Source organism: Oreochromis aureus, linkage group 11 (genome assembly GCF_013358895.1).
Source record: "Oreochromis aureus strain Israel breed Guangdong linkage group 11, ZZ_aureus, whole genome shotgun sequence".
Lineage (NCBI taxonomy): Eukaryota > Metazoa > Chordata > Actinopteri > Cichliformes > Cichlidae > Oreochromis > Oreochromis aureus.
In genome coordinates, this window is record NC_052952.1 from 28,658,620 (window position 1) to 28,685,395 (window position 26,776).

Genomic DNA, 26,776 nt, shown 5'->3' on the forward strand with positions numbered 1-26,776 from the left:
AAAGAGAGAAAGAAAGAAAGAAAGAAAATACCAGTGACATCAGCATTGCCAGGCGATTACAGCACTCGCAGCCCCCTCGCTTGCACGGACCAATAGTAAGTCACACAAACACAGCATCAGTCAGCACCTGTTTGCTCTCCCTCAGTAGAGTCACTCTCATTATGGTTGCCATACGTAAGCCGATTCAGTGAATGGCTCTCACTGTTTCCTGAGCCTTGACACAAAGCCAAACTCCAGTCACCACACATCATGTCATTAGTGGATTACTGGTACTTTCTGTGCTGTACTACAAATCAATCAGAGTAAACAATATTCACTTATAAAAGCGTATGAAAACAAGTGAGATAATGAAAAAGTGAGAAACAAAAGCACATTCCCACAGAAGAATCAAGCTGTTTGTGTTGTTTACTTCCCTTGCTCACTATATAGTCTGGAATGTCAACCCTCAGGTTGAAACAAATCAGTCCATATAAATTTTAATCACATCTATTATGAGCTCTAATGAATAATATTAAAGTACCACTGAACAGCTAACCTGTGGTACCCCTGAGCAAGGTACCGTCCCTACACACTGCTCCCACTGCTTCACTGAGTGAATGGGTCAAATGCAGAGAGAGTAATTTCCCCACGGGGATCAATAAAGTATACATCATTATTATTATTATTATCATTATTACTATTATTATCATTATTATTATATTTAATAATTTATTAAATTCAATCTGTCATTTTATTTTATTGGCAATACCTGCACTGTAAATGCAAAAATAGCTGAGGTTTGATATCCTAATAAAATCATGGCCATTTCAAGAGAACTGGGGTCAGAATTCAAATATACATCCCATAACTGTGGTGCTCAGAAGGTAATAAAAAATGCTTTGTCCTTAAATTTACCACCAAACAGCAATCAAACTCAAAAAAAAGAAATGGACTGCAAGAAAAAGCTCATATTACGGAATCTTACCCTTTCTAATTCACCTGAAATAGTCATGTTGACCTGCAATAACACATGTTAATAAAGGCTTGGTGGACTATTTCGCTGTTATCTTTAGATATGTTTGCCTTTATTTTCCAGTACGCTGTTGAGATGCACAGTAGATGGGGAAGGAAGATGCCATGCAGTAAAAGTGGCATGTGCTCTGACCCCCATATTGAGGCTTTTACATTAAATTATGCACCATAATGTCTGCATATTGCTCCTCTCTGAGATGATAAAAAGCCAGTTTCTCATAAGCCTGGAGTTTTCATATGCTTGCAATGTACTCTGAAATTATCATAATTCACTCATTTACAATCCAAAGTGCAATATAATGCCATTATATTTGTATTATTTACTTTGAGTTCACAGTTGTTTTCTTATTCCTAAAGAAATCTATTTGTCTAAATGTGGCATACAAATGAGATGTACACCAGTATGATGACTGTTAGTTTGGACGTAGAATAAATGCCTGTAGAAGGAGAAGCAGCGGATTTCAGCCTCATGATGCAGCAGCCGGTGTGTGCAGATGGCGGGTCTGAGAGTGGATTGTGCTTTAGAGCTTCGTGATTAACACATCCCAACATCCCCCAGAGAATCCTTGACCAATATTAGCCTTGTTGTTAGAGAGAAGGGAAAATTCAGTTGATTTTACACTGAAAGAAGCACTGGATGTGCCACTTATCATGCAGTCCAATAACTAGTCAGTCACAGTCACAAATTCCTAGGAGCATGAGGATGTCATTTTATTTTTACATTTATTTTTAAATTTGCCTGTGATCTTTAAACCTACCGTGTCTGGTTATTTTGGGCACCTGGAAGCAGTGGACCCAGGTTGTGAACACAGTATTATCATGAAGTTGTTACCAAATATTTAATCATTTTCATTTCTGGTAAATTAGCATAATCATTTGAATTTGATTTTTTGGCCACCTGGTAAATGTAATCCCAATGGTGTCTCTTGTTTAGCTATGTTTTTGAGTCTAGTCCTGAGGGAAATTACTCTTCAGTTTCTAAACACTCTGCTGTCCACTATGCTAACCAACTTGATGCAAATTGTGTGCGGTGTAAAGCTGAGGGGTTTTTAAACCTTTTTTTAGCACAAAAACAAAAACACAACAGCTGCCTGCTGCAACTGAAAACTGTGCTATTGAGAGTGATGAAAGTAAACCTAAACAGTCTCAGACCTGCAGATGCAGATTACTTTAAGTGAGTGGACCTTTTTTTTTATATTTCAGCTACCAAAAAAAACAAATATCTATATTGTAGAAAGGGTCAGACTTTGAATTCTTGGCCAATAATGTCACACTATTGGCTGGGACAATTCAAACTTTTCTCCAAAGTTGCGTCAACCTCAGACATCTGCACTGCAACAAAAAGCCAAGAGTTAAGTAAGTGTGTCCAGGGTGAGAGGCCATGCATCAGCAACATAGGAGAGAATAGAGCACAGCAGCTGGGCAGGGCCACTGACACCACCACCAACCTTACCAACAAAGGCTTTATTGATGGGATAGGCAAATGGTTGGCACAGAGCACAGCATACATGTGCACACTTTTATATACACGACTCACGCAATGCACACAGAAAACACTTGCCTCATAACAGCCTCAGCACCAGGCTCCTGCTGCCTCCCAGCCTTGACTTTTTCTTCCGTCTTTCCTTTGTTTTTGCTCTCCCTGAGTTGGTTTTCTTGCCCTGCTTCCCAGATGCCACTGTCTGTGGGAAAGGATAGAAAATGGAGATAAAAAGATATGTTGAAGCAGACAAGGGGAAGGGGAAGAGAGGAGTCTGTGTGAGCTCTGGTTTACATGTGTTGTGGGCAGATCTGAATATGTGTACTGCAGGCCCACTCAGCATTCCTTTACTTTCCACCACTTCCATGCACTGTCCTATGTGCCTTGATGCCCTGAACTTTGAGCCTACATTATGCTTCAACTTCTGAGACTTCTTGACATTTCTTGAACTATGTTCACACAGACTTTGTTGTTGTGACTGAGACACAAGGGCCAAAGCTGCTCGGTGAACGAAAGATGACTCATTATTGGTTTTAGTAAAATAACATTTAAACTGTAGGGAGAACATGAAACATGAAACTTGATGTTAGTTTCGCTGTGATGTTAGGGTTCATTTGTGTTCACCGTGACTGCATAGTCAATGCAACCATTTTCCAGATGTGTGTGGGAAAGCATAGAGTAATAGTCTCAATCGCACAATTAGATTTGTGAAAACCATGTCTAAATTAATTTAAATTTCTGAAATTAAGAGTCCTTGGGGCATGATCATTGATCTTTCCAGCCTTATGCAAATCTGCAGTAATATTTTCCCTACTGAGGAATGTTAGTAGGCAGTAGTACAAGCATGGATCCACTCAGAGGTCTACTTAGCTGACGTATAAATATAACAAAGGCAAGTTGTCTCTCCAGTCAGGAAGTTTTTTTTTTTTTCTCACCCTTATTGTTATATGTAGAGTGAGTCACTGTGTTCAAGAGCCATTAGGCCACAGGCCAAGTCATGGCATTGAAGGAGTTGTGGATAACCTCAAGGGAATCCCTCTATAAACAGACTGGAGAGAGTCTGAAGGAGACAGTGTTGCATTGATGCTATGGAGCTATGTACAAATGAATGCACGGCATGCCATAACCCCTACACACACATGCAGCATAAGGCATGCCAGCACACTCCACAGTGTGGGGTGTGGAGCTATGCGACCTTCCTCTGCTTCCCTTGGTGCTGGTTGTAAGCTGAGCATGCTCCATTGTCCTGCTGGGACTCTAATCATTGCCTATACAGTGCATGCACATTAAAGACTCAAAGGGGAACTTATTAAAATGTATCACATTTCTTCTCTTGTCCTTTATCTCAAAAAAAGAAGCAGAGGGAACTTTACGGAGAAGCAATTAAAAATAGTTTAAATGTAAAAGATAACTTTCAGTAATCAAACATGTTTAGCTTCATCTAATCTGTGTAATGCCTTGTGCAAAAGGTCCTTTTCTAATATCTGAGGCAATCAAACTTCAACGTAATCATTTATTCCCCATCACACTTCGGGGATACAGATGCTATCTGAACAATCAGTTCTGCTAAATCAGGCCACGACACCTTTGATGAGTCATTTTATATTACTGAAATTGCTCACACAAACCAAAAGGTTCACACAAACACCCCACTATGCCAAGAAGAACATTTTCATTGTGAATATCATCTGCACCACATCTATACGAGCATCACCAGAGCTCTTGGACAGAGAGAAAAAGAATGGGAACCTTGTATGCAGAACACTGCTCATTGTCCAAGTGAGAAACTGAAGGAATTTTTCCGGAACAGGCCCGCTCACAGCTTGTGCTTTGCTGCTTGCCTGTGACGCGCGTTGATCCACCACAAGCTAAGGCTCCCACTAAAATACTCAGAAGAGCAGATGGTCTTAAAACATGGCTGCTCCCCCTCCCACACACAGCGCGCTGAGCTGCGATGAGCCCAGCGCACCACACACACACACACTCATGTGCACAAGATACAAACATAAACACTGAGATATGCCAACATCCAGTCACACATTCTGTCCAAGGTACTGCAGAGTGTTGGCATAAGTAAAAGACTGGACTTATGTATGGCTCATACATAAGGCTCATCATGTATGTACTTATTTTAGTGTTTAGGTACGTTTTAGCTATGCTTTACTGTTATCTGAAGTCTTTTGCAGGAAACTTCTGCTGGCAGTATCATATACCCAAAAGTGAGAAACCACAGAAAGATGGCCTGTGTTTTTCCTGGTATTTGCATGAGTTTGTGGGTGTGTACCATGACTTTAATCTCAAACAACACAGAGAGAGATTACAATTATAAATGGAGGGTTTTACCAAGAGCAAAACACACGCACAGGATATTAAAGCAAGCTTTATTTGGCAGACCACCAACATACTAAGATACCAGGAGCACCAATAGCTTATCTTTCTCTGCTACCTGGCAAAACCAACTACTGGCAATCCCCATCCCTGAGGGCAGATGGTAAGCCACAGGCCTTCTCTGTCTGTACAGCGTTCTCCCTTCCGCTCTGAACAAAAGGGGGCGACAAACAGTGCCATCACCTGTTCAGCCACACAGACAATGAGTATGTGGATCAATCTTAATGCTTCCTAAAACCTTCCATTTGACTTGATGTCCTAAACAGTGTGTATAAAATGCCAGGTATGGATTTAGTAAAAATCTAAAAACAGGAGGTATTCCCATTGTTGAAATGAAATGCTAGTCTAGATTCATCAGAAATTTTCTACAGTTTAATTGGAAGGACAAAACTTGCTTCACATATCCATTACACCTAGAGGTGTCACAAAGTTTAAGGTGAGAAATTCAAATGTTTCTCGTCAGCTGATGTGATTTAGCATCAATTAATATCTCTTTGTGGCTCTGCGATCTTCTTTAAAATTCACTAATTGGTATATGATTAACCAACATTATGCTCTCCTCAACTCCTGCTCCTGAAGCAGCACTCTGAATTATATGAGAAACACATTTGGTTAAACATGATTGTTTCCACTTTTCTCTTTAAAAAAAAACATCCTCTTTGAGATTCAAGGAATCACTCCAGCTCCTCGCAGTCTCATTACAGAAACCACATACATCCAAACTACTGTTAAATGACTTGTAAAAATGTTTTGCTTGGTGTGTAATAGAAGAATCTTCTACCTGGCATCACATGTCTGATTAGACACGGTAATATGTTGTGGCATTTGCAGGAACAGCTCAGTGCTAATGGCACAGGCAGTAAAATCTGTCCAGTAATAATTGGCTGGGCTTTTAGCATCCCCCGCTAATGTTCAAAACACACACACTCACTCATCCATGCACGCTTACACATCATCACAAACACGTTCAATCACGCAAGCGCTCACAGAGGTGTACACATGCATAGACACACACTTACTCATTACCTAACTTGGTCTAACTTGTGATTCACACAGCTCATCTCACTTTTTTCACACCCTCGGTCACTCATCACATCATTTATGAACGCTCACGCAAGCAAGCGCTCACTCACCGTGTCCGTAAGTGTTTGACCTTAAAAAACAAAATTGTTAAAATCAAATTGATGGACTGATTAAATAAAATTCAATCCCCATGTGAAGAAATCTGCATCCTGTTGCTTTTTCTCTCAGGAAAAGATAAAAACCTCAAAAGAGGATAAAAATCACAAATAAAAACTGCTCCTCACCTGTGTAGGTGACCACAGTCGACCTCCAAACGTTCAATAGCTCCTGTATGAGCAGCTTCAGCAGCCACACTCACATGCAAAGCATCACACCACTAAGACCTCTCGCCACCCTCTGTACCAAGCCCCAACAGTGGGGAATAAAGTGCTCTGCCCACCACCACCATCACAACCATCATCACCAACAACACCCCCCACCCCCCGCCCATCTCAAAATGAGTCCTTCAGTGTAGCAGCATTGTTCCCAAGCTTTGCCCCAAGGCTCAGCCATTCATAAATACACATGGGGCCACAAAGGGCCACTCTGTTCCACCTCACCCCAACAAATACGGGTGAGACTTTGAGCTCCAAGGCCTTTCTGTCCAACATGATGACTTGGTTTAGGCTGGATGGAACTGAGCATATTTGATCATTTTAGATTGATGGAGAGGCGATCCACTTCTTTTTGGATGTCAGTATAGCACAAGGCAGGAAATGAGTTTGGGAGGGAGGCTGAATAAGAGGGCTATGAGTGAAAAGAGAAAGGAATCCTATGAGGCTCATTCAAAGCCTGTCATTGATGGAGACTAAAAACCTAAAATAACGCTAGCAGTCAGAGGCTAGAAAAAATAAAGAATGCTTTACCACATGAATAAATAACAATACACTTAGAATAGTGTGTGTTCCTTTATAACAGAGCCAAAGCTTCAAACACTAATATCAGTGAATGTACAATAAATCCCTATGAGGTAAAAGCTACGGATTCAGGCTCTGTTTTAGACAGTGTTTTTTTTCTACTATTACATTCATATGATGTCAGCAATCGCCGATACCCCTAATATGGTCTTCACACACAGCTGGCTATACGTATAGAAGCCCCACCCACTCGATGTTCAAACCTTTTGCTTGAGTGGCTGGTTGGCGGCCAATCAGAAAAAACTGAGCTAGAAACGAGCTAAGGGCTGTGACCTACGGGGCTGTGCTTGGGGGGGGTATAAGAAATCCACTGATTATTTTGAACTATGAAGTCCAAAAATGAATATATGGAGTCAAAGATAGTGGGTGCTAGATTGGTGGCTGCCTACTGCTTCATTGAGTGAATGGGTTCAATTTCCCCACGGGGATCAATAAAGTATACATTATTATTAATAAAAAAAGAGACTTAAGAAGTTGGAAACTGGGAATTACAATGCTCCTGATATGGCATGAAATTAGCACTAGGCCCAATTAAACAGTAATTATGACATCATAACTTCAGGAACTGTCTAAGTTGTTTAAAGTATGGTTGATTTTCCCTAGAATTATTGAACTTGGCTTTTTTCTCCTACATCTTACCATAAAGCTGACGCTGATGACTTGTGTGTGAGAACCATCTCCACTGCCTTTGTGAGTAAGGACACAGCAGACTCCTCCTCTATATCCTTTAGAAGGGCCACACAGTGATCTGAGGTCACTGTGAAGTGGTTTTTGAACGAATTCATTGTCCTTTCTACCTGTGCAGTCTGTGCAATAGGTCTGCTTTGCAACTTTTCAGCCACCCTCACACATAACAAGCAACAGCAATATAAAGACAGTCTGGGTAACTAAATTGTGACATTAGCATTTTATTGCTGCTTGAATTTTGTCCAAAGTCAATTCACCATATTTCTGTTAACTTGCTTTAAGTTGCTTCAAGTTAGAAAGCACACCTGCATGGTGATGCTAGCTGACCTATAAAACTGCCAACTGCTCCTTTCCTGCTGTTACTATTAAAGAAAAAACATTATTAAGCCTATGTGGAATTATGAGTGTTTAGACAGTTGCATGGTGCTGTAACCGTGTCATGAAACCCCAAGACTTGCAAACAAACCTCCTCCCTCCCCCTAACACAGTAGCCATTGTCTCCCAAAGCCTTCTGGGACAGAACAAGCTCAGCTCGAGCCTGACACCGCACAACACTGGGAAGTCGATGTGCACAGATAATTGTCTTTTAATCACAACAATCCCCTTTTCTCTGCCCTCGCTCATTTGTCTCTGTCTCTTGTTCGACTGTTCTCTCTTGGTTGTAATTCTTGTGCCTTTCAGCGAGTTTGACTTGCCACAACCCGGGCTGAAAATACACAAAAACTGATGGTTTCGAAATAAAAGTGTCAAAAGCTGCATTCCAATCTTATTATAATTTTATTCATTCCTTAACAGTTTTTTTCCCCAAATGAAAATGATGAAATTTAGGATTTCTGGACAAGTACTATCTCGAGGCATTGAAAATAATGATTGTCCCCATCTCAGGAGCAAAAGCTTTGTTGTCGAGGTGTGAACATTTCAAATGAGGTCAGACATCCACACATGGTGCATGCAGCACTCGGCCACGTGCGGAGGCAGGAATTGAACTTTTCTGAAACCTTTTTATGAAATGATTCTGATTACTTTTTGCATGAACAAATGCAGGCCAAGAGTGGCTTTGCAGAAAGGCTGTCTGAAAGTATGAAAGCTCATCTCCATTTGAAAGATTACCGTCTCTTGTCTCAAGGACGTCTGCCATTTCACCTTCCATTCAGCTGTGACTGCTCAGCTATGAGCACTTTTACATTTCAGACATGGCGAGACTACGTGTCATGGGAACTAGTTTATTTCAAGCAAACTCTGGCTTTTGTAATCCTGGAGCCTGTTTCACAAACGCCACCCAACAAATGGTGCAGAATTCTTTTTTCCTTTAACAAGTTAACTTGTAAATGTTTGATAATGGTTTTAATCTCCCTCCAACAACTGGTTTGTTCTCTTTGATTTCCCATCTTGTTTAATGAACTAATAAAAAAGCCCTGTACACCCATGTTTAAACCACACAGGCGATTATGATTGGTTTGGTTAATTGGACTTCTTATCTGGGCTTTGTAAGTGTGCACAGATGCACTTCACTCTACTGTTACACTTCTTGAGTCTGGACATGTCAAACATTTATTACTCTTATTAGAATTGAAAGGCTCTGCCACCTTCAGCCTGAGCCATAGAAACTAAACACCTGCATGTTAAAGGTTTTAAAATGTTATTCTTAGCTAGAGATTTCATAGAGAAGCAGCTCAAGATTGGGCTCGTTTGTTTAGTTTGGGACTAAAAGTAGGTGTGCAACCAAAAATTGAGTCACTTTTTGTGAACAATGTTACTGCCAAAACTTCTAATCCACACATGCTCTAACTCTTTAGCAATATTAAGAGTAAAAAACACCAGAATCTACATAATGCAAACACACAAAGACATAGTTTTACAGCATTCTAGTGTAACTATTGAGGGTGTCATGGTAAGAGAGGGATAGAGAAGGGGTGTGTGGGCTGGGATTGTACTGGACAGAGACTAGTAACCGAATAAGCCTCTGAGAATGGATCCATTGTGTCTCTCTTCGCTTCACTGGACAGAAGCAGATAGCTACCATTTGCAAATAGATGAAGAATCAGTGAAACGAGATGATTTCGAGTTTCTGTTATTACACTTAGCAGATGTTCACCTAAGTTGTTTTATATCTGGTATTAATGCATTTAAATTTAAAACCGGCATTGCTTAAACAAAGTGTACCAGCTGCTCAGGCATTTAAGCACTGAGTTTCCTCTCATTTGTATGAACAGAAAAGAATTTTAATCTCAAAGTTAATGTCCGAAGAGAAAAAAAGTCTTGGTCAGAAGGATGGTGAAACTCACAAATTTAACTTGTCATTTATTTCCTAGTAGAAGTAAATGGTTTGGTATTAATGCCAATTTTGCCAGTATCAGTGAGAATGAAAATGAAAAATTCTCAAAGGGATATTGACCCTATTTAGGAGGTTGGATACAGAGCTGCAACATGTTGTGTTTTGTGTTGCAAGGGATTTTTATTCCCAAATGTCCACCTAATCTCAAATTTGGTCTAAGTTCCATTTTTGTGCTCCAACTGTCATGGAGGGGCTTTGGATTTGTAACATGTTTGACGTTTGTGTTGATGCAGGCCGTCGTTAGGAAATCAAACCTTTAAAAACATTTTAACTTTTTCAAACTGGACATAATATTAACAGCTACTTTGATTAAAAAAAGAGAAATAGTAACCTGTGACCTGTCACTGTTTGTTTGAAGTTTGTTTTTGGATCTGTGTTCTGTTGAAATCACCTAAACGGGATTTGTCTACTGACTTGACGCTACAGATAGTTAAAACAGTGTTTAAATGACTGAAAGGCAAAAGGACAGCATGGCTTCAACGTTAAAAAAACATTGAACATTAAATGATAATTAGATGATAATTTGTTAAGAACATAGGTTTATTTTTTTGTTTTATCTTTTGGTCAAACTACTTGAAATACACAATGCACGGATATCAAACAGAACATATCACCAGTTAGTTTTTTCCTGTGTATCATGATTAGATGTAAATAGATAACCTGCTAAAATGTGACAGGGTCACCTTTAAGTATAATGCAATAATTATAACATGCAATCAAATACACAGCACTGCTATAACGTACACATATCCTTTCAGAGTTGCCACAGTAGTTCACTGTCTGGTATTCTGTTGCAAAGCCAAGTCTTTAAAGTAAGAATTTTAAATCCATATGATATAAGACTAAGAGAGTAATCACATAGTGGAAAAACCTAATCTGATTGCTCACAATTGTAGATCAGAGAACAGCAGAGCTCTTACCTTATCAGCTGATCAGACGCCACTGAGGAGACTCGTCTCTCTCCAACATTTGCTTTCTCCACTGCTCTCTCTCCTCCCTCCTCTCTTTCGCTCTCTCTGTCAGCAGATTGGATCTTTGGCATAGAAAAACTGTGATTGGGAGGCCAGCTGAGGATTATTTTATTTAATTTAAGATTGTTTCTGTTTTTTCAGTTTTCATTTTTTACAATTTGGCTGCCATTTCTATCGTTATGACAACACTGTAGCCACTGAAATAGATTTCCTAAGATATGGTAATATGGCAAAATCACCAACATTACGGTCACCAGAGCATAAAACAGGATTGGTCAAACTATCAGATAGGTTGCGAACAGGCCAACCACTGAGTCAAGTTGTCTAAGCCACTGTGATAGGAGTGTCCTTCACATCCAAAGTGTCAGTGATAATCCCTCACAGCTCAAGAAAATTATGTGAGCAGAAAGCATCGTCGAAACAGTAAGTGAACAAAAAGTTGCTCTACAAACTGTGTTGTCCTATCAACAGTGGGACCCCTGCTTCCCTTCCAGTTATGATGCTGCAAAAGACTGTGACAAGTAAAGTAAAATGTAGTTATTACCAAGGGAACAACAAAAAACAACAAAAACTTACAAAGTAACTAAATGATTGTAACTGTACTGCAACTGTATTCACGAATATTCACAAACCAGCCAGCTAAGCCTTATTTAATTTATAGGAGTTGTCTCAGATGTGTAGCACAGATGATTGCTACTGTCTTTGCCTTTGATCCTCTATCAGGACTCATAAAGAGCAGATATTTACTGAATGATGTGTCCGAGGTGTCCAGTGTAACAAAAATTACTAAACTGGTAGTGAAGTGGTATAAATGGAAATTACAATTCAGAGTTTTTGTCCACCACAGCATTTTGTACATAATACAAACAATGCACATTAGCATCATTTGTTACTGCCATGTCAAGTGTGCCTGATGTGGGTGTAATATGAATATTCTGCTTATTGGATTTTGACAAAAATGCCAGCCAACTGCCTCTGGAAGACCTCTGGAGATACAGAACACAGGCAGAGCATGAAAAACATGCAAAACAGGCTACAGAACACTCACTTTTTCATAGTTATGAGAAAGAATATCAAGAGAATTTAAAACATGTAAAGTTGCACATGTTACAATGCACTAAGACCTAAAAAGAAAGAAGAAAAGTCAAAGTAAGGTGTGCGCTTTCTGCATAGGAATTACATCTTGACCAATAAATCAGCCCACATGTTGTTTCTTGTGGGTTGTAATATGTATACACAAGTTTTGTTTTCCTGGTAAGCAAATTTATGTTTTGTTCTTTTCTTTCCTCCATTGTACCTATCTTTGTCACAGTTCTTAAATAAACAAGTTAACACACATTTATATTGCGTGCTTTTACTAATATGCAGGGGCTCCATCTGATGAACTTGAACTGCTTCTCTTGAGATTACTGTGCATGTAACTGGTTTTCTCAAAGCTGGATCTCAGTATTGAAAAGAAACCATGAGTAGCATAACAACTGTAATATGGTTTGCAGTTTAAGTAGTTCTGTTTTGTGTATCCTGATTAAAGCAATGGTGGCAGATGTTTGAATATGGTTTATGCAGATAATTAAAAAGTCTGAAAAGTGAGGATGTTTATTATATTGAATGAAAAACTTTACAATTTTACATATATATATATTTTTTCTATAAATTACTTCGTATTACTCAATTAGCTGCTTGAGGCAAGCAGTCTCAATTGTGTCAGAAGAGTTCACTGAAAAGGATCTTACCTTAAAACTGTAATTCATGATTTTCTCTGGATTTAAGATTCCCTCACCGAGTTAAAAGCAACAACAAAAAAAACACCTTCACGTTAGAATGTGCACTTCCTCTTTCAGCTATGTGGGGGTCCCCACAGCAGATTATCCATCTTATTCTATCCCTACCACCTGCTTTCTTAACTATCTCTCAAAAACACTCCACCTGAGCTGTCTCTCTGACACACTCATTTCTCACCCTGCCTATTAAGGTCACGCCCACTGAAAATCTTTGCATCCTTAACTCTGACACTGCCCTCAACCCCCTCTACCTTACCTGCACTCACATCTTCACCTCTATTCACTGTGCATTGGCTTTAGTAACTGGCATCTTCACCATTCCCCCTGCCTCCCTCTCAGTCACACATTAGGTATTCTCACTGTTTTAAAATACTTTTAAATTACCAAATCTGTAGAAAATGCAGCAGCTGAGTCACTGATAATGCAGTCACAGAGAGCTAATAATTGGGGAAAAAAGACAAGCAAAAAGCAAAAGCACCACAAACCTTACACATAGACACTTTGGATCTTCTCTAACTTTAGCACCAAGTTGGAAGGCTCGGCAAAACTTGCATCAAAACACTTCTCATTCAGAGTGACGGATTGTTTACTTGTCAGAATTAGATTTTCTCATTAAGTGATAAGAGACCAAATATGGCAACAAAGATTTCAACATGAATTCTTGCCGCAAGCACATAACCACTCTGACATCTGACACTGCGTGATCAAAGGAGGATCATTTGCACAAACCTTGGCCACTGTAAACACCCTTAAGGAACCTCAGTGTTGCTGAACAGCTAGGAGGACGTAGTGTGAGGAGGATACATCACCCATGAAGCAGGGACAAACACAAAGTGGCAGAAATCCAGAAACCTGTAGAACAGGGAGATTATTTTATAGAATCTATTCAGGTGATCTGACATAAAAGTTGGTTCGGTCTTCTTACCTTTTACTCGTAGTGAAATTTTTTTTTTTAGGTGAAGGAGACAAAGACTGCAGAGTGGCTTATACAAAAAAAGTCAGGTTGCGTCACTTTAAGAGCTGACCACTGAAACTTGACACTTTTATTATGTTAAACCTATGCCCCTACAAGTCAGACATTCTTACTTATATTTAGCAACCGTCAGAGGAGCCGCTGGCAACTGAAATAATACCATATCTGAAAGATGACGCAACACCTCTGAAATAAATCCTATCTTTATTAAGTCTACATTTCAATTATGTTGAGACAGTCAAGCAGGCAGTGACTAAATTGAATTATTATTCAACACTGATTTGTGATCTTTGAATAGAATGGTCCCTCACACCGGTATGATCTTAAATCACGTTTTCTATATATCAGAGATTTTTCCTTAAAAAAAGAAAATGATGGTTTCGTTTTCACTGTACCTTTGCTTCTGTTTGTACCAATATATTGTAACAAATACAATGACAAAGAAGATATTTTTTAACATTTCTTCTTTTAAAAGAGGAAGAAACAAAAATACTTATCCAGTACTTAGTTCACAATGGTACAAATAAATAATAATCTGGATTTGATCATATCTTATTGAACAACAAGCAAGGTTGATCAAAGTCTTAACATTTCTAAATCTAATAGGAACTAATAATTGCTGGACAGAAAATGCTGCATTAAAACAGCACCACTGCTGCAGCATACTAACAAGATGGTGGCATCTAGTGGTGAAATACTTTCAGCTCAAACAATGTGGCCTGGCAAGAAGATCTTTATTGTAAAATTAGATTTCAGCACATCAAAATGAATATTTGCAGTTTCAGGATGTTTTTCCGGATGGATATGTACAACATACTGAAGGTTACAATTGCAATTTAGTGTTAGAAAGTCTCTGGAGTATTTTGTTCCAAGAGGAATCTAAAACGAGTGAACACAATAATACGACAAATAACAAAAAAGCTAGACAAATTCCTTTAAATGTACATAGATTCATATAAAAAAAGTCATTTTACTTTTCACAAATGCAAAAACAACAGACATCCATAAAACTGCATTAATACCTGCATCAGCTAAATGAAACTATATAAAACTTCTGAATATGTTTAATTGTTGAGATGAGATATTTTTAACTATCTAAAAATAAAATTATGTACACTGTAAGGCACTTGTGGCAGCCAAAATATTTTGTACATGAAAAGGCAAACCTCTTCCATGTTAGAAAAGCATACAATCACATTTAGGAATAATTATGACATTTTTAAATCAACATAACAAATTTGCAGTGTGTTGAATATTTACAGTCGCTCTCGTGTTTTTTTAAAGATCAATGCTGCATCCTTGTTGTACTTGGTTGTTCTCTTTAGGTTTTGATTTCACACAACCAGACTCTCTCGACTTACAGCTCCATTCTGCAAAACAAGAAAACTCATTAACTCACCCGATAAACTAAAACAGACTCTCCTGATCAAAAACAAGCAATGTGTCATTGGCACTGAAGATTTATTAATAGAGTAATTTCAGTATTGGCTTTGGCCTTTTCATAAGAAGTAAGAACACAGATTATCATCAAACCATTACACTTACAGCAACCTCAACTTCTCTGACTCACCTTGCGGAGGTTGCTTTTCTTTTCATCGTCACTGTAAGGCGGTGGTGGTGGAGGCGGGTAGTCATCATGCCGGCCAGGGTTTCCAGAGGGTGGGTTCAAAGGTAGTGGAGGTGGCCCGCGTGCCCCCCTCCCCCGATCTGAGCGGTCGCTCTCGCTGTCCAATCGCTCCCGGCTCCGCGCCCTCTGCTGCTCGCCCATCCTCTTCCTCTCCATGGCTTCTCGTAGAAAACTGTCATCGTAATCCTCGCGCCCGCCCCTTGCACCACCAGCATAGCGTCGATCCCTCTCCAGATCCATTATATCATCACGACTGTGGCTGCGCCGTCCTGGAAGATCCCCGTAGGCTCCACCCTCTCCTCTCCGGCGATCAGGGGAGTAGTCACGACGTCTGCGGTCATCATAGTCACGATCGTACCCACTCCGGGCGCTGCTGCTCCACCCATCATCAGAGCTAAAGAAACACAAAACAGCACATTGAATTTGCTGAACTGTTTTCAGCTACTTCGTGTTCCCAGTCTCACTTTAAAGTTCAGGTGGTGTTTACAACCAAACATTGCATCTGTAATTGGTAACAGGTTAACTACTCACGATACTGAGACTCCACATGGGATGGAGGTTATGGTTCCCAAATGTCCGTATGTCTTATCAACATTACATATAAATATCTTCTTTGCTCAAAAAAAAAAAAACTAAAGGAACACTTTAGATCTGTATATGGAACTGGGTATACATACTAGACTGGATAGTGTGCTAGGAGTGAAACGATACCAACCACATCGTTTGATGGAAATGACGATTATCAACCTACAGAGGGTTGAATTCAAAGACACCCCAAAAAAGTTTTGTTTGTCCATTTTGTTGAAATTTCATTGCAGCAACATAAAATGGTACTCAGTAGTTTGTATGGTCCCCATGTGCTTGTATGTATGCCTGAGAATTTCAGGGCATACTTCTAGTGAGACTGATCGTGTCCTGGGGGATCTCCTCCCAGATCTGGACCAGGGCATCACTGAGCTCCTGGACAGTCTGGCGTGCAAAATGGTGGCGTCAAATGGATTGAAACATAATGTCACTGAGATGTTGAGGACGATGATGTTTGATTTTAGTCAGGCAAGTGTGGAGCCAGGCAATGGTATCAATTACTTCATTGTAATTGATACCATTGCCTGGCTGGACAATGAAGTAATTGATACCATTGCCTGGCTCCACACTTGCCTGACCTACAGACGTTCACCACATGAGGCCAGTATTGTTATACACCAGGAGGAACCCTGACCAACTGCACAAGTGTAGGGTCTGCCAGTGGGTCCAAGGATTTCATCCCGATACCTAATGGGAGTTGCCTTGCCTGTAAAGCTCTGTGCATTCCTCCATGAATATGCCTCCCCTGACCATCACTGAGCCACCACCATCATACCAAATCATGTTACAGACAGCATAATGTCCTCCATGCCTTCTCCAGACCCCTTCACATCTCTCATATATGAAATGAATTTAGGTGTTTATTTAAATATCAGCTTCAATATGAAATATATGCATTACATCTCAAAGAACAAAGAAGGATGAAGGTACAAGGGCGCAGACCACAGAGCTGTCGGAGTGCTACTACACAATCCCAGCAGAAGAGGTTACATGAAGAAGATGTGGGAATTATGGACTCTTTGATACCCGACATTTAGACTAACTGTGAAACAACTAGAAGCTCAGTGCTGCAACATCTGGAAGAGGCAACTGATATCACAACTAGAGATTGATGAGGTACAACACAAATGCTGGGGGGGGGCAGGACATCAAGTTCGAGATTGGGTACCAAGGCCCAAGAACAATTAGTGCGTTGAAGGTGTTGAGAAAACGACAAAGAAATAAATTTTGAGCTTATGACTAACAGTGATGTCTGAAATCTCTGTGAAACTTTACTAAATGACTTGCTGCACACATCTTCAAACATCAAGCCGATGACGAAAAGTAAATGGTGTGATATGCTAATATGGATCCTTTCTTTAGTGAGCTTGTGTGGAAAGTACATGCATCACCGAAGATGTAAACCGCAAAAAAAAAAAAAAAAAAAAAAAAAAAAAAAAAAAACTAGGGCAAATTTGTCAGCTGCACTTTGTCATCAGGCTAAATTAGTTTACAATTCCCTTCACTCTGATCAAACACATGTGGAAATTACCTTGAGCCAAGGCTTAACTAGGAAGACATAGTTGGTTGTTTGAACAAAAATGACATAAGACCTGCTAGAATTTCTGTGCCAAGATATCTAATTTATTCTTATATATATGTTTGATAAATTGATAACATTGTGATACTGAAAGGTTGCGGTTGAACTGATACTATGTGTGGGTGAACATTTCAGTTAAACAATTTCCACATGTCTCTCTTTACTTTAAAACGGTAAATAAATGATCCTGTAATGAGAGCTGTATGTACATGGTTCATCTTTATACTAAGATAATTACTGTGAAACTTCAATGATGCTGCACATGGTACAGATTATGCTGAAACAAAACTCTGCTAAATGATGCGATGATGGTAACAAGGAGGTTACTCAAGAAACTAACACTCACCCTCTTCCACCTCTGGAATCTGGGCGGCGTTGTGGTGGGTAGTCGTCTCTGGGGTATCGCCGTCCAATATCGTCAAGATTGTCCATCGAGCGGGAACGTACGCGGTTCTCCATGTAACCTCCTCTTTGCTCCGGGTAGTCATCACGGCGGCGGCCTTGCTGGGAAACGCTGCTGATGGTGCTCATAGCTTCATCACGGTCATACACTGTGGGGAGATGCGGCGGCTGGGAACGACCTCCACGGCTTCGAGGCTCAGATCCACTACTGTCGTGCAAGGAACTGACTTCAGTCATGTTGTCCACTGAGACAGGAAAATTGAAAAAGAAATGCAGGTCAGAGGAAATAAAATTGAGTTTAGTAGAAGGGTCAGAAAAGTAACAACATGAAAGCTCTGCAGCTATCAATGGGCCACAATCAGTAACAATTGTTGTAATTTATGTAATTTTATTTTGTATTACTAAATGCAGTAAATGTTGAAATTTGTTCCTGTAACAGATTTTTGTTCTGGGTAACATTTAACAGCTACAAACCACAAGTGCAGAAAGTGGTAATGACAAATGAAACGTGAAACACATGACATCACATACTGGTTTTTCCCCATCACAACCACAATTCCAGAGTAAGACGATAAGTCTCTCTCTGTCAGTTCTAACGAAGCAAAAATCTTGATGAGTGTTGATGACATATTTTACATACCTATATATATTCCTATATCTTTCTTTGTCTTTGTAACAGGAAGAGAGACAATGGTCTTCTTAAATTATACAACCATTATATATTATTGGTCCACAAAAACCCCCAAAAACTATTAGATAGGCAGCTATGTCAGTTTAGAGCAGAACTATTAGTGTTTTAATTAATTAAAAAAACAAAAAACAATGAATATTTACCATTTGGCTTAATTCTGTCAGACTCATGTCAGACAGAAAATCTTGGAGTTAATTTAGCGTTTACATTTATCTGACTTTCAGTTGAATCATGTTATCGATTACTGGCTTTAATGATCATCATCTATTGTATTATTTAACAAAATTGTGAGGACGAAAACCAAAGTTAAGAATTTTATCTGCAGCTACTTTTATTTTTATGATTCATGTATTAATATATATCATCCCTGTTATATAAAGATTACTGTACTTAAACCAATCAATGTATATAGGACTTCCAGCCACAGAATCCAATATAGAATCTGATATACAACTTTGAGGAAATGCAAAATAGACACAAGCAGCACTTAAATAATTTTACACCCGTGACGATAAGTTAATTTATTTCTACAAACATTGGTCTGCCACACAGGAATAGCAGGAAGCAATCAGTTACTCACAGCGCTGATAGTTGCCAGGTCTGGATGGATCCATATTGGCAAGCTCCCTCTCCATATAGTAAATGGCACGCGTTGCGTTCCCGTCAGGGTCCACCTGGATTCGAAAACCACTGCGAGCTGAAGTGAGGAGAAGTTCAAATATAGTGAATGACTTCAGCTTCTTTCAATATTTGCGTACTCTTATGAAAACCATCAAAGAAGGCTTTCTTATTTGTGATAAGTTGAAATCCCTTTATTGCACAGGCTTGTCATACATTGCTTTTTTTTTTCCATATGCGCTGCTTTGTTTATAAGAAGCTGTAAATTATTGAGATTTGATTAAGAGCATAATCAACAAAGATGTTTTGTTTACAAAACTTTTTTTTTTTAAAGTGTAAATAGTTTTTTGATTTTTTTTTTCTGGGTGAAGAAACAACCAGAGTCAGCACGATGCTATTAGGGGAACTAAAAGAACTATAAAATCTTTATAATTTTGTCAGTATTGCAACATTAGAGTAAATCTCAGCTTTGACAGCACAATTCTGCTCTTAGCGCATGGAAAAAAAAAAAAATTATTTGCATTAGATAAAATTCACTAATGCAAAAATATCCACCTCTATCAAAAAAAATTTGAATAGACTAAGCAGCTGTATCATAAAATAAGTCACAAAAATACAGTTTAATTTCAAATACACATACATTGTGGGTTGAATCCGACTACTTATGTAAACATACCACACAAAACCACATCAAAGTAAGATGAGAGTAAGAATGCAAAAAATCGGTTTTAGGTGAGGTGAGGTTAGGTGAGGTTCTAAATGTATCTTCTCATTTTAAATTTGGTTTATATTCATAATTTACCATGTCAAGTGAAGGAATTCCTCAAACCTGAGAGATAATACTGATAAGAAAAAAATACCCCACCCACATAAACAAAAAAACATTCACACCGCAGTGTACTGTAGACCTGTTTGGGTGTGGGTGGGTTAATTCCTCCCCTCCAAAACACACACACACACACACACACACACACACACACACACACACACACACACACACACACACTCTCTCTCTCTCTACTCACTGTTGTCCCCTCGGTCTTGCTCACGTAGCAAAGGTACCTGGGAGCCGTGTCCCACTACATAGAGAACAAAAACAAAGCAAATTTGAACAAGGACTCCACAAAGCTCATCTCTGCACTAAGTAAAAACCTCTGCGTTGTTATTATGAAACTCATATTCAACAGTTAACTGACTTTTCCTGCTTATGGCTGCAGAAGTACAACACATTATGAAAACTGCAACAGAAAGTAATCATTGTGAACTTTCAGATTTGTAATTTCTATCACCTACCTGAGCTAGCACCATCATATTCATGACCGTAACCACTCTGAGGCTGCTGGGATCCAACCCCATTAGGTACAGGAAGTAGAGGCATACCAGGCTGGATGTATGGTGGCTGAGCATACATACTCGGAGCATAGAGGGTGGGAGCATATTGATTCCCCATACCCTTCTTTACTGCTTTTCCTGCCTCATACACTGCAAGACAATGGAACAGAGTTGGTTTTAAACATGACGGTGAAAGATGATGTAAATGTATAAACATCAAGTGCTAGAGACTATAAAGTGTAAAATTATTAACAGTTTGAAATTTGTGATTTTTCTGTCAGTTAAAACAGAACAGATAATAGTTTACTGTCTTTCCATTAAATAAATAGAGGTATTCTGTTAACCCTTTTAGGAAATACCCCAACTTCCCATTGAGTCAGTGTACTCAGTGCTTTAAAAACCATGCCCACTGGAGGGGAAAACAGTCTGTCTTACACACATGCAAATGAGGGCTGAAACAGTAATGCATTGCCTTAAGCTGAAGGAGAAACAGTAAGATGTAACACTGCCCCCTAAAAGGAGGCTCCAAGCAGGACTCTTGTCAAAGTTTTTTAAAAAAAAATAGAAAAGAAAATGACTTTTCCAGTTGAGTATTTCAGTACCTGAAGTCCAGTTAGCTTTTAGAAAGCTTTTAAAATATGTTAACAAGATGATGCTGTAGTTGGCTGAGCATTACACGCACTCAACTAAAAGAGAAGTTGCCCAATGTCAAAATGCTTCCTCTGTTCGATTTATTAGTATAGCCTCCCACAACAAAACAAGCTCACAGTCATTTTCTTTTCTTCTCTCTTTTTTAATTTTTTTTTCTTTTGCTAACAGGCAAAATTGACAAGGAGGCACCCTCAAAATTTTTCCCCTCCAGTTTGTTCAGGGTTGTCTCCATGGCAAACCAAACTAAAGTTAACTGATTCCTGGCTTTAGGTTCATATTTAAATTTTAAACATTGTTATGGAAATTTAATTAATAAAGCCTCTGGGGGTCAGGCTTCCTGCAATAAAGTTAAAGCTGAATGCTCATCCACCTCCCACCATCTAACTGTGTGTAATAAAGTGTGAAACAGGTGTGCTGAAACCAAGTGACATAAAATCACTGTTGCTAAAACAATGTGACCAATACGTCAATGAAGGAAATTCCAATACCCCCCCCCCCCCCAAAAAAGACCCACACACAAATTTGTGCAAGCTGGCATACAAGAACTCTCCCTATAGTGAGTGGTACACTGTACAATTAAAATTATGATCTCAAAATGTACTGATACTCAATGGAACAGACACATTTCAGTCTAAAATGAGATTAAACAGTAATAATTAAATGTGGTTAAAGAAAGTTATGCACAATTGTATTGGCTTTTCTGTTTGATACTTACATGCTCGTGGACAGCAGCAGCGATCCGGGCAGCAGGGGCAACTGACATAACAGCAGCAGGTGTGTGGACAACACTGGCACCAGCAAATCCCAATCAAGAGGACCAGCAGAAAGAAGCCAAGGACCACCAAAACAACCAGGAGCCAGTCTGCAAAAGACCAACAATTAAATGCATTTATTTCAAGATTTAAGATTTGATATTTCTTCTTCAATTGCTGACATAGTCCAGAAGAAAAAAAAACAAAAACAAAAAAAAAAAACACATGAAACTCATGTGAGCCCTGAACTACAGCTACAGTGGTCCACATTTCCTGTATTCGTGTATTACATCAAAAACAGAAAACACCTATACTGTATATGTAAATGCATCTTAACAATAACAGTCAAAAAGAAAGCAGTTTATGTGCGTGACTTGAAGCGACAGTTCCACAAGATAAGACTTACATGCCATTTTTGTCATTTACATAAACAACACATGTTGGCTACCATGGTGACTTTTAAAAGGTTTAAACCGGTAAAGCCGGTTCACAAGTCTATGCATGCAGCTCATTAAAAAAAAAACAACAGAGAAGGAAGACACTGTATATTGAAATGAATCAACTAACATGGAAACTGTGTTAGCAGTGTGAAAAACATAGGGCTGTGTACACAGAAAAGGGAATGAGGTTCTGAATGTCCTTTGGTAACAGGCTGCCTGTACTCACACTGAAAGTTAAATATGCAAACATGCAAATTGAGTCACACAAAAGAAAGAAAGAAAGGCAGATAACAGCATAATTAAGGATGCCAGTAAAGAGCAAGTAAAGCAGAGCAGTGCATAAACCTATATTTCCACCCACAACATGGTGCTTGACCCTTACATATACCAGCCTGTTTTCAAACTGAGTCACAGTTCCTTCCTATATGTAATGGTACTTCTGGAGTGTGACCTTAAAAGGAATTTATCATCTGTCAGATAATTTTTTCTAGCAAAATGAGTCAAGAGTGGTTATGTTTTTAAAAAAGCACACAAGCCAATTGTACTCTTGTAAGGAATTACTCATTACTCCAACCTCACTGTTACCCTCCTGTTCTTTAAGGTTAAACCTGATACTTCATACGCCTCTACTGTGGGACTGAAACGTGACTGAGCTATATCAAGAGGCTTGTACTACCTTCCATAACCAGTAAGTCAATGCCAGGCAGGAGGTCAGTAGAATTTGACTTTCTCTCTGTGAAAGAAAGATAAAGCCACAATTATTTTTATGTGGTCTGCTTTTGTTACCTGCAACCTGTGACTCTAAAAACCCTTTAAGAACTCAGCCTGTGACAAATACCCTCCTATCCTTTCAGCCACTTGAACAATCTGTCACGCCAATGGTTTTATGCATTTGTTCTCAAATATTCTAATGTGTAAGCACAAGATTGTGGATGGGGAAAAAGAAATTGAAAGCAAAAGGAAGAAGTGTCTGCATAGAGTATACCCGTACCTGAATGCGGTGGCTATGAATGGAAGAAACTTACCGAGTACAAGGAGCTCTGTGTAGTCTTCACTATTTCCTGTAACATCTTGAGAAGAGACGACAGAACAGACGTAGACACCACTGTCTCCCCATGCAGTCTGTGCAATATTCAGATCTGCATCTGTGGGTAACAGTTTTTACAGTTACTACAAGAGCATAAAATGGAATTGTACTGACAACTCTAATCAAGTTATATTTTCACTTATTCTAGATTTGTATTCATTGCACTGGGTGTCTATGACATATGACTTTATTTTCCAATAAACTGAACAATACTGAAGGTCCTTCAAGTGTTGAGAAACTAACTTTAAAAACAAACAAACAAACAAAAACAGAAAATGTTGTTGTAGAAAACGTAGTACATTTTTAGTATTTTTTTTTTCGATAGTTGTTATTCAAAAACTGTGGGTCTCCTAGATGACCCTCAAGTACATGAACTATGCACTACCAATATTCAAGCTGTCCCTCAAGAGGTATGTGGGCTGACTCAGTCAAATCAATTAAAACCATAGAAAAAACATTTCGTCTTGCATTTTTTTAAACCAATGAATAGTTTTAAGACAGACTCCAATGCTCATTTTGAAGGCCCCAGCAAGTCAGGCATCCAGCTATAAGATAAGATAAGATAACCTTTATTAGTCCCACAAGTGGGAATCACTAAGTACCTAATTGGTTTTGGCACAGGACTGCCTGCTGGCCAGCTGGTTTGGTTCTGCTCGTGGGCAATATAAATAAACCTGAACTGAACTGAATTCAGTTCTTGTTAATATCCATCACCTTACTGTGAATTTTTTTTTCTAGAATTTTCACCTAATCATTGCCCATCATCCTTCAGAACACTCTGATCAATGTACAGCAAATAAACAGTATAGCTATGGTTCTATTGTTATTAGAAATTCACTGCCCTGAGATTTATCCAAAAAAAGATCAGCAACCTAGCAGCACTGTTCAACTAATGAAAAAAATTAGTTAGCCCATCAAAAATACCCATGTTTCAAATCAGATTAAACAAAAACAAAAAAAACAATACGGCTGAAATATGCCATCCGTTCTTGTACTGAAAATAACAGTGAAATAGATCTTTGAATAGTAAGACTTAAGACTACAGAACAGTAAGATTCTTTACATTAGTATTCTTTCTTTGCTCATACAAATTCAGTTTGAAAAGTACATCTGAACAGAACATATAATAGAAACAAGTCATATATAGCTCTCATGTAATGTGAAACTACTGCAGGGACAGGCAATTTATTTCCCCAAGTGTCTAAATGAGAAACTGGGACTGTTGTGAAGGGCCCCCACCATTAAACTGAACTCAATTCTGCTCAATATTAATTCAGTCTTTTTAAATCTTATCGGTATGGCCTTCCACAACAGACCCAATTTCTCTTGTGGCCCTTTAGGAAAATTAAATGTAGACCCTCGCAGTGTACTAACATGTCGTGCCAAGGCTGTTACATATCTTAATAGGATTTCAGTGTATTAATTAACCAACTTACTGCCGATTATGCTGATCTTGCGCCCCTGGTACTCAGGGCCGAGGGTAACTGCAGTGCCTTGCTTGGAGGCCACTATTCGCACTGTCCTCTGGTTGTCTGCACACTCAATGATGGGGTTATAGTTGGGGTTGTTTTGAGACAGAATGTTGTCTGCACTGCTGGGATTGAGTGCAGCCTGAACCGGGTCCCGACAGTAAGACTTATACTTCCACGTTACAATAGGGAGCTGAGTGGCCGTTGTCTGATACTGACAAGTAAGGGTGACAGGCTGGAAGAGAATGACGACATACCTCTTGGTAGGACATTGAACTGATACGCCCATAGTGGATTCTAGAAAGAAAACAAAAATATAAGTTGAAAGTGAAGATTGACACAGATTATATATTATTACTGTGATTATCATCATTATGTTTCTGATATTTAAAATAAAAAAAGGCATCCTACATCCTCTAAGGCGTGGCACAAGCTAAACACCATTTCTTCACTTCTAGTATCACCGAGAGTACATGTAATGAGTCACCTCATCTGTAATGAGTCTGGCTGCATGAGCTCTAACCACTACACTAAGTTCTGATAACACAGAACTACAATTAAAGGAAGTTTTGAACTCTATGTTACAGTTAGTTAAAAAAACAAGTACTTTTTTATCCAAGTATTTGACACTTGAAGATGTTGACTAGTTAGTGATACTGACATTATAATTCAACACGCACTTAATCAGCAGCTTTACTACATACAGCCCTGGTAAAGCCCGGATGCAGCCCTAAACAAGCCTTAAATCACCACACATGAGTTACAGTGGAAGTTTTTGTTTATAAGTATGCAACAGCATACAAAAACTACTCAATTTCCTCTGCTTTCGTCTGCATTTCTACTGCACTAAATTATGAGTTATCCTTATGCTCTAGCAACATAGAGCATCTCAGTAAAACATTTTATCCAAAGGCTATGCGTTGGATACCAATTCGACTTTAATCAGTTTCAGTTCCCCAATATTTAAAGTTTAAAAATAAAACCAACAACAACCCACAGGGCTTCCAAAAGGTGTATTTAACAAAAAAAACCAAAAACTTTTCTACCCGCATTTTTTTCCAACTTTACTTTGAAAATAGAATTCATAAATTGATTTATTCATATTAATCTATTTTTTAATTTTATTTTTGTTTGTCTGCGAGTGCATTGTATAAAAACTACCGAGAAGAAAGAGCCATTTTAATTTTATGTCCCAACAGGTTGTGTCTCAAAATCCTTGTTGTTAATTTAAAAAAAAAAAAAAAAACAAAAAAAAAAACGTTTTCCCCCAAAACACAAACGTTAAAAGACCTCGAGCCATCAGTACAAGAAAAATGCCCACAAAAAGTTATAATTTTGGAAAAGCTAGAGTATTTAGAAAGGCAGATTGAATATCAAAGTTTCCCCGGCCCCCACCCTGTTTGGCAAATACAGGCCAACTTACCTGTCGCCATTAGAGCGACGAAGATTATCGTCCAGAACATGTTTAGTTTTGCTTCCTCGCGGTCTCGGTAGACTTAAGTATTTTTAATTCGTAAAATATACAAACAAAAACGTATTCAGGTACATGTAATTTCCCTCAGACAGATAGTAACACCTCCATTTTGCGTCTTTGTGTGTTGTAGACTTGGAGGACCCGAACGCCCCGCAGGTGTGTGCTGAGCAACAGGTTGCGAAAAACAGGGGCGTGTGTAAGTTGTTGTTTTACAGGTGGTTGCTGAATTTTTCGGTTGACGGCGGATTAATTTCACTACAGAAACCTAGTCGTGAGAAATGGACAAGTTTTTATTTTCAAAAAAAGGCTTTTTCTTTGTCTTTGCCCATGTTGTGTTCGCTAAAGTGACATTTTAACCAGGAAGTACGCTACGTGTTTTACCTACCCTCTAGATGGTACAGTCTAGAAACTGATAAACGACATGAAAGCACTGTTTGTTCATTTTAAACCCAGGTTGTGGGAGA

General features: G+C 38.9%; 1 protein-coding gene across 2 annotated transcripts; it reads right to left on the reverse strand.

The window, feature by feature from the left end:
- Positions 1 to 14,320: 14,320 nt before the first annotated feature.
- lsr (lipolysis stimulated lipoprotein receptor) lies at positions 14,321 to 26,499 on the reverse strand. 2 transcript variants are annotated; one of them, XM_039619040.1, is made up of 11 exons: positions 26,262 to 26,499; positions 24,806 to 25,135; positions 23,308 to 23,427; positions 22,959 to 23,015; positions 21,806 to 21,952; positions 20,401 to 20,589; positions 20,133 to 20,186; positions 19,070 to 19,186; positions 17,743 to 18,043; positions 15,176 to 15,626; positions 14,321 to 14,975 (listed from the first exon to the last, which is right to left on the reverse strand). In XM_039619040.1, exons 1-11 carry the CDS (start codon positions 26,299 to 26,301, stop codon positions 14,940 to 14,942), a joined length of 1,842 nt encoding a protein of 613 aa, XP_039474974.1. In that variant the 5' UTR covers positions 26,302 to 26,499; the 3' UTR covers positions 14,321 to 14,939. The 2 variants fall into 2 exon arrangements, with proteins under 2 accessions (XP_039474974.1, XP_031601776.1); XM_031745916.2 differs by lacking the exon at positions 22,959 to 23,015 and having other exon boundaries at positions 26,262 to 26,498.
- Positions 26,500 to 26,776: the final 277 nt, after the last annotated feature.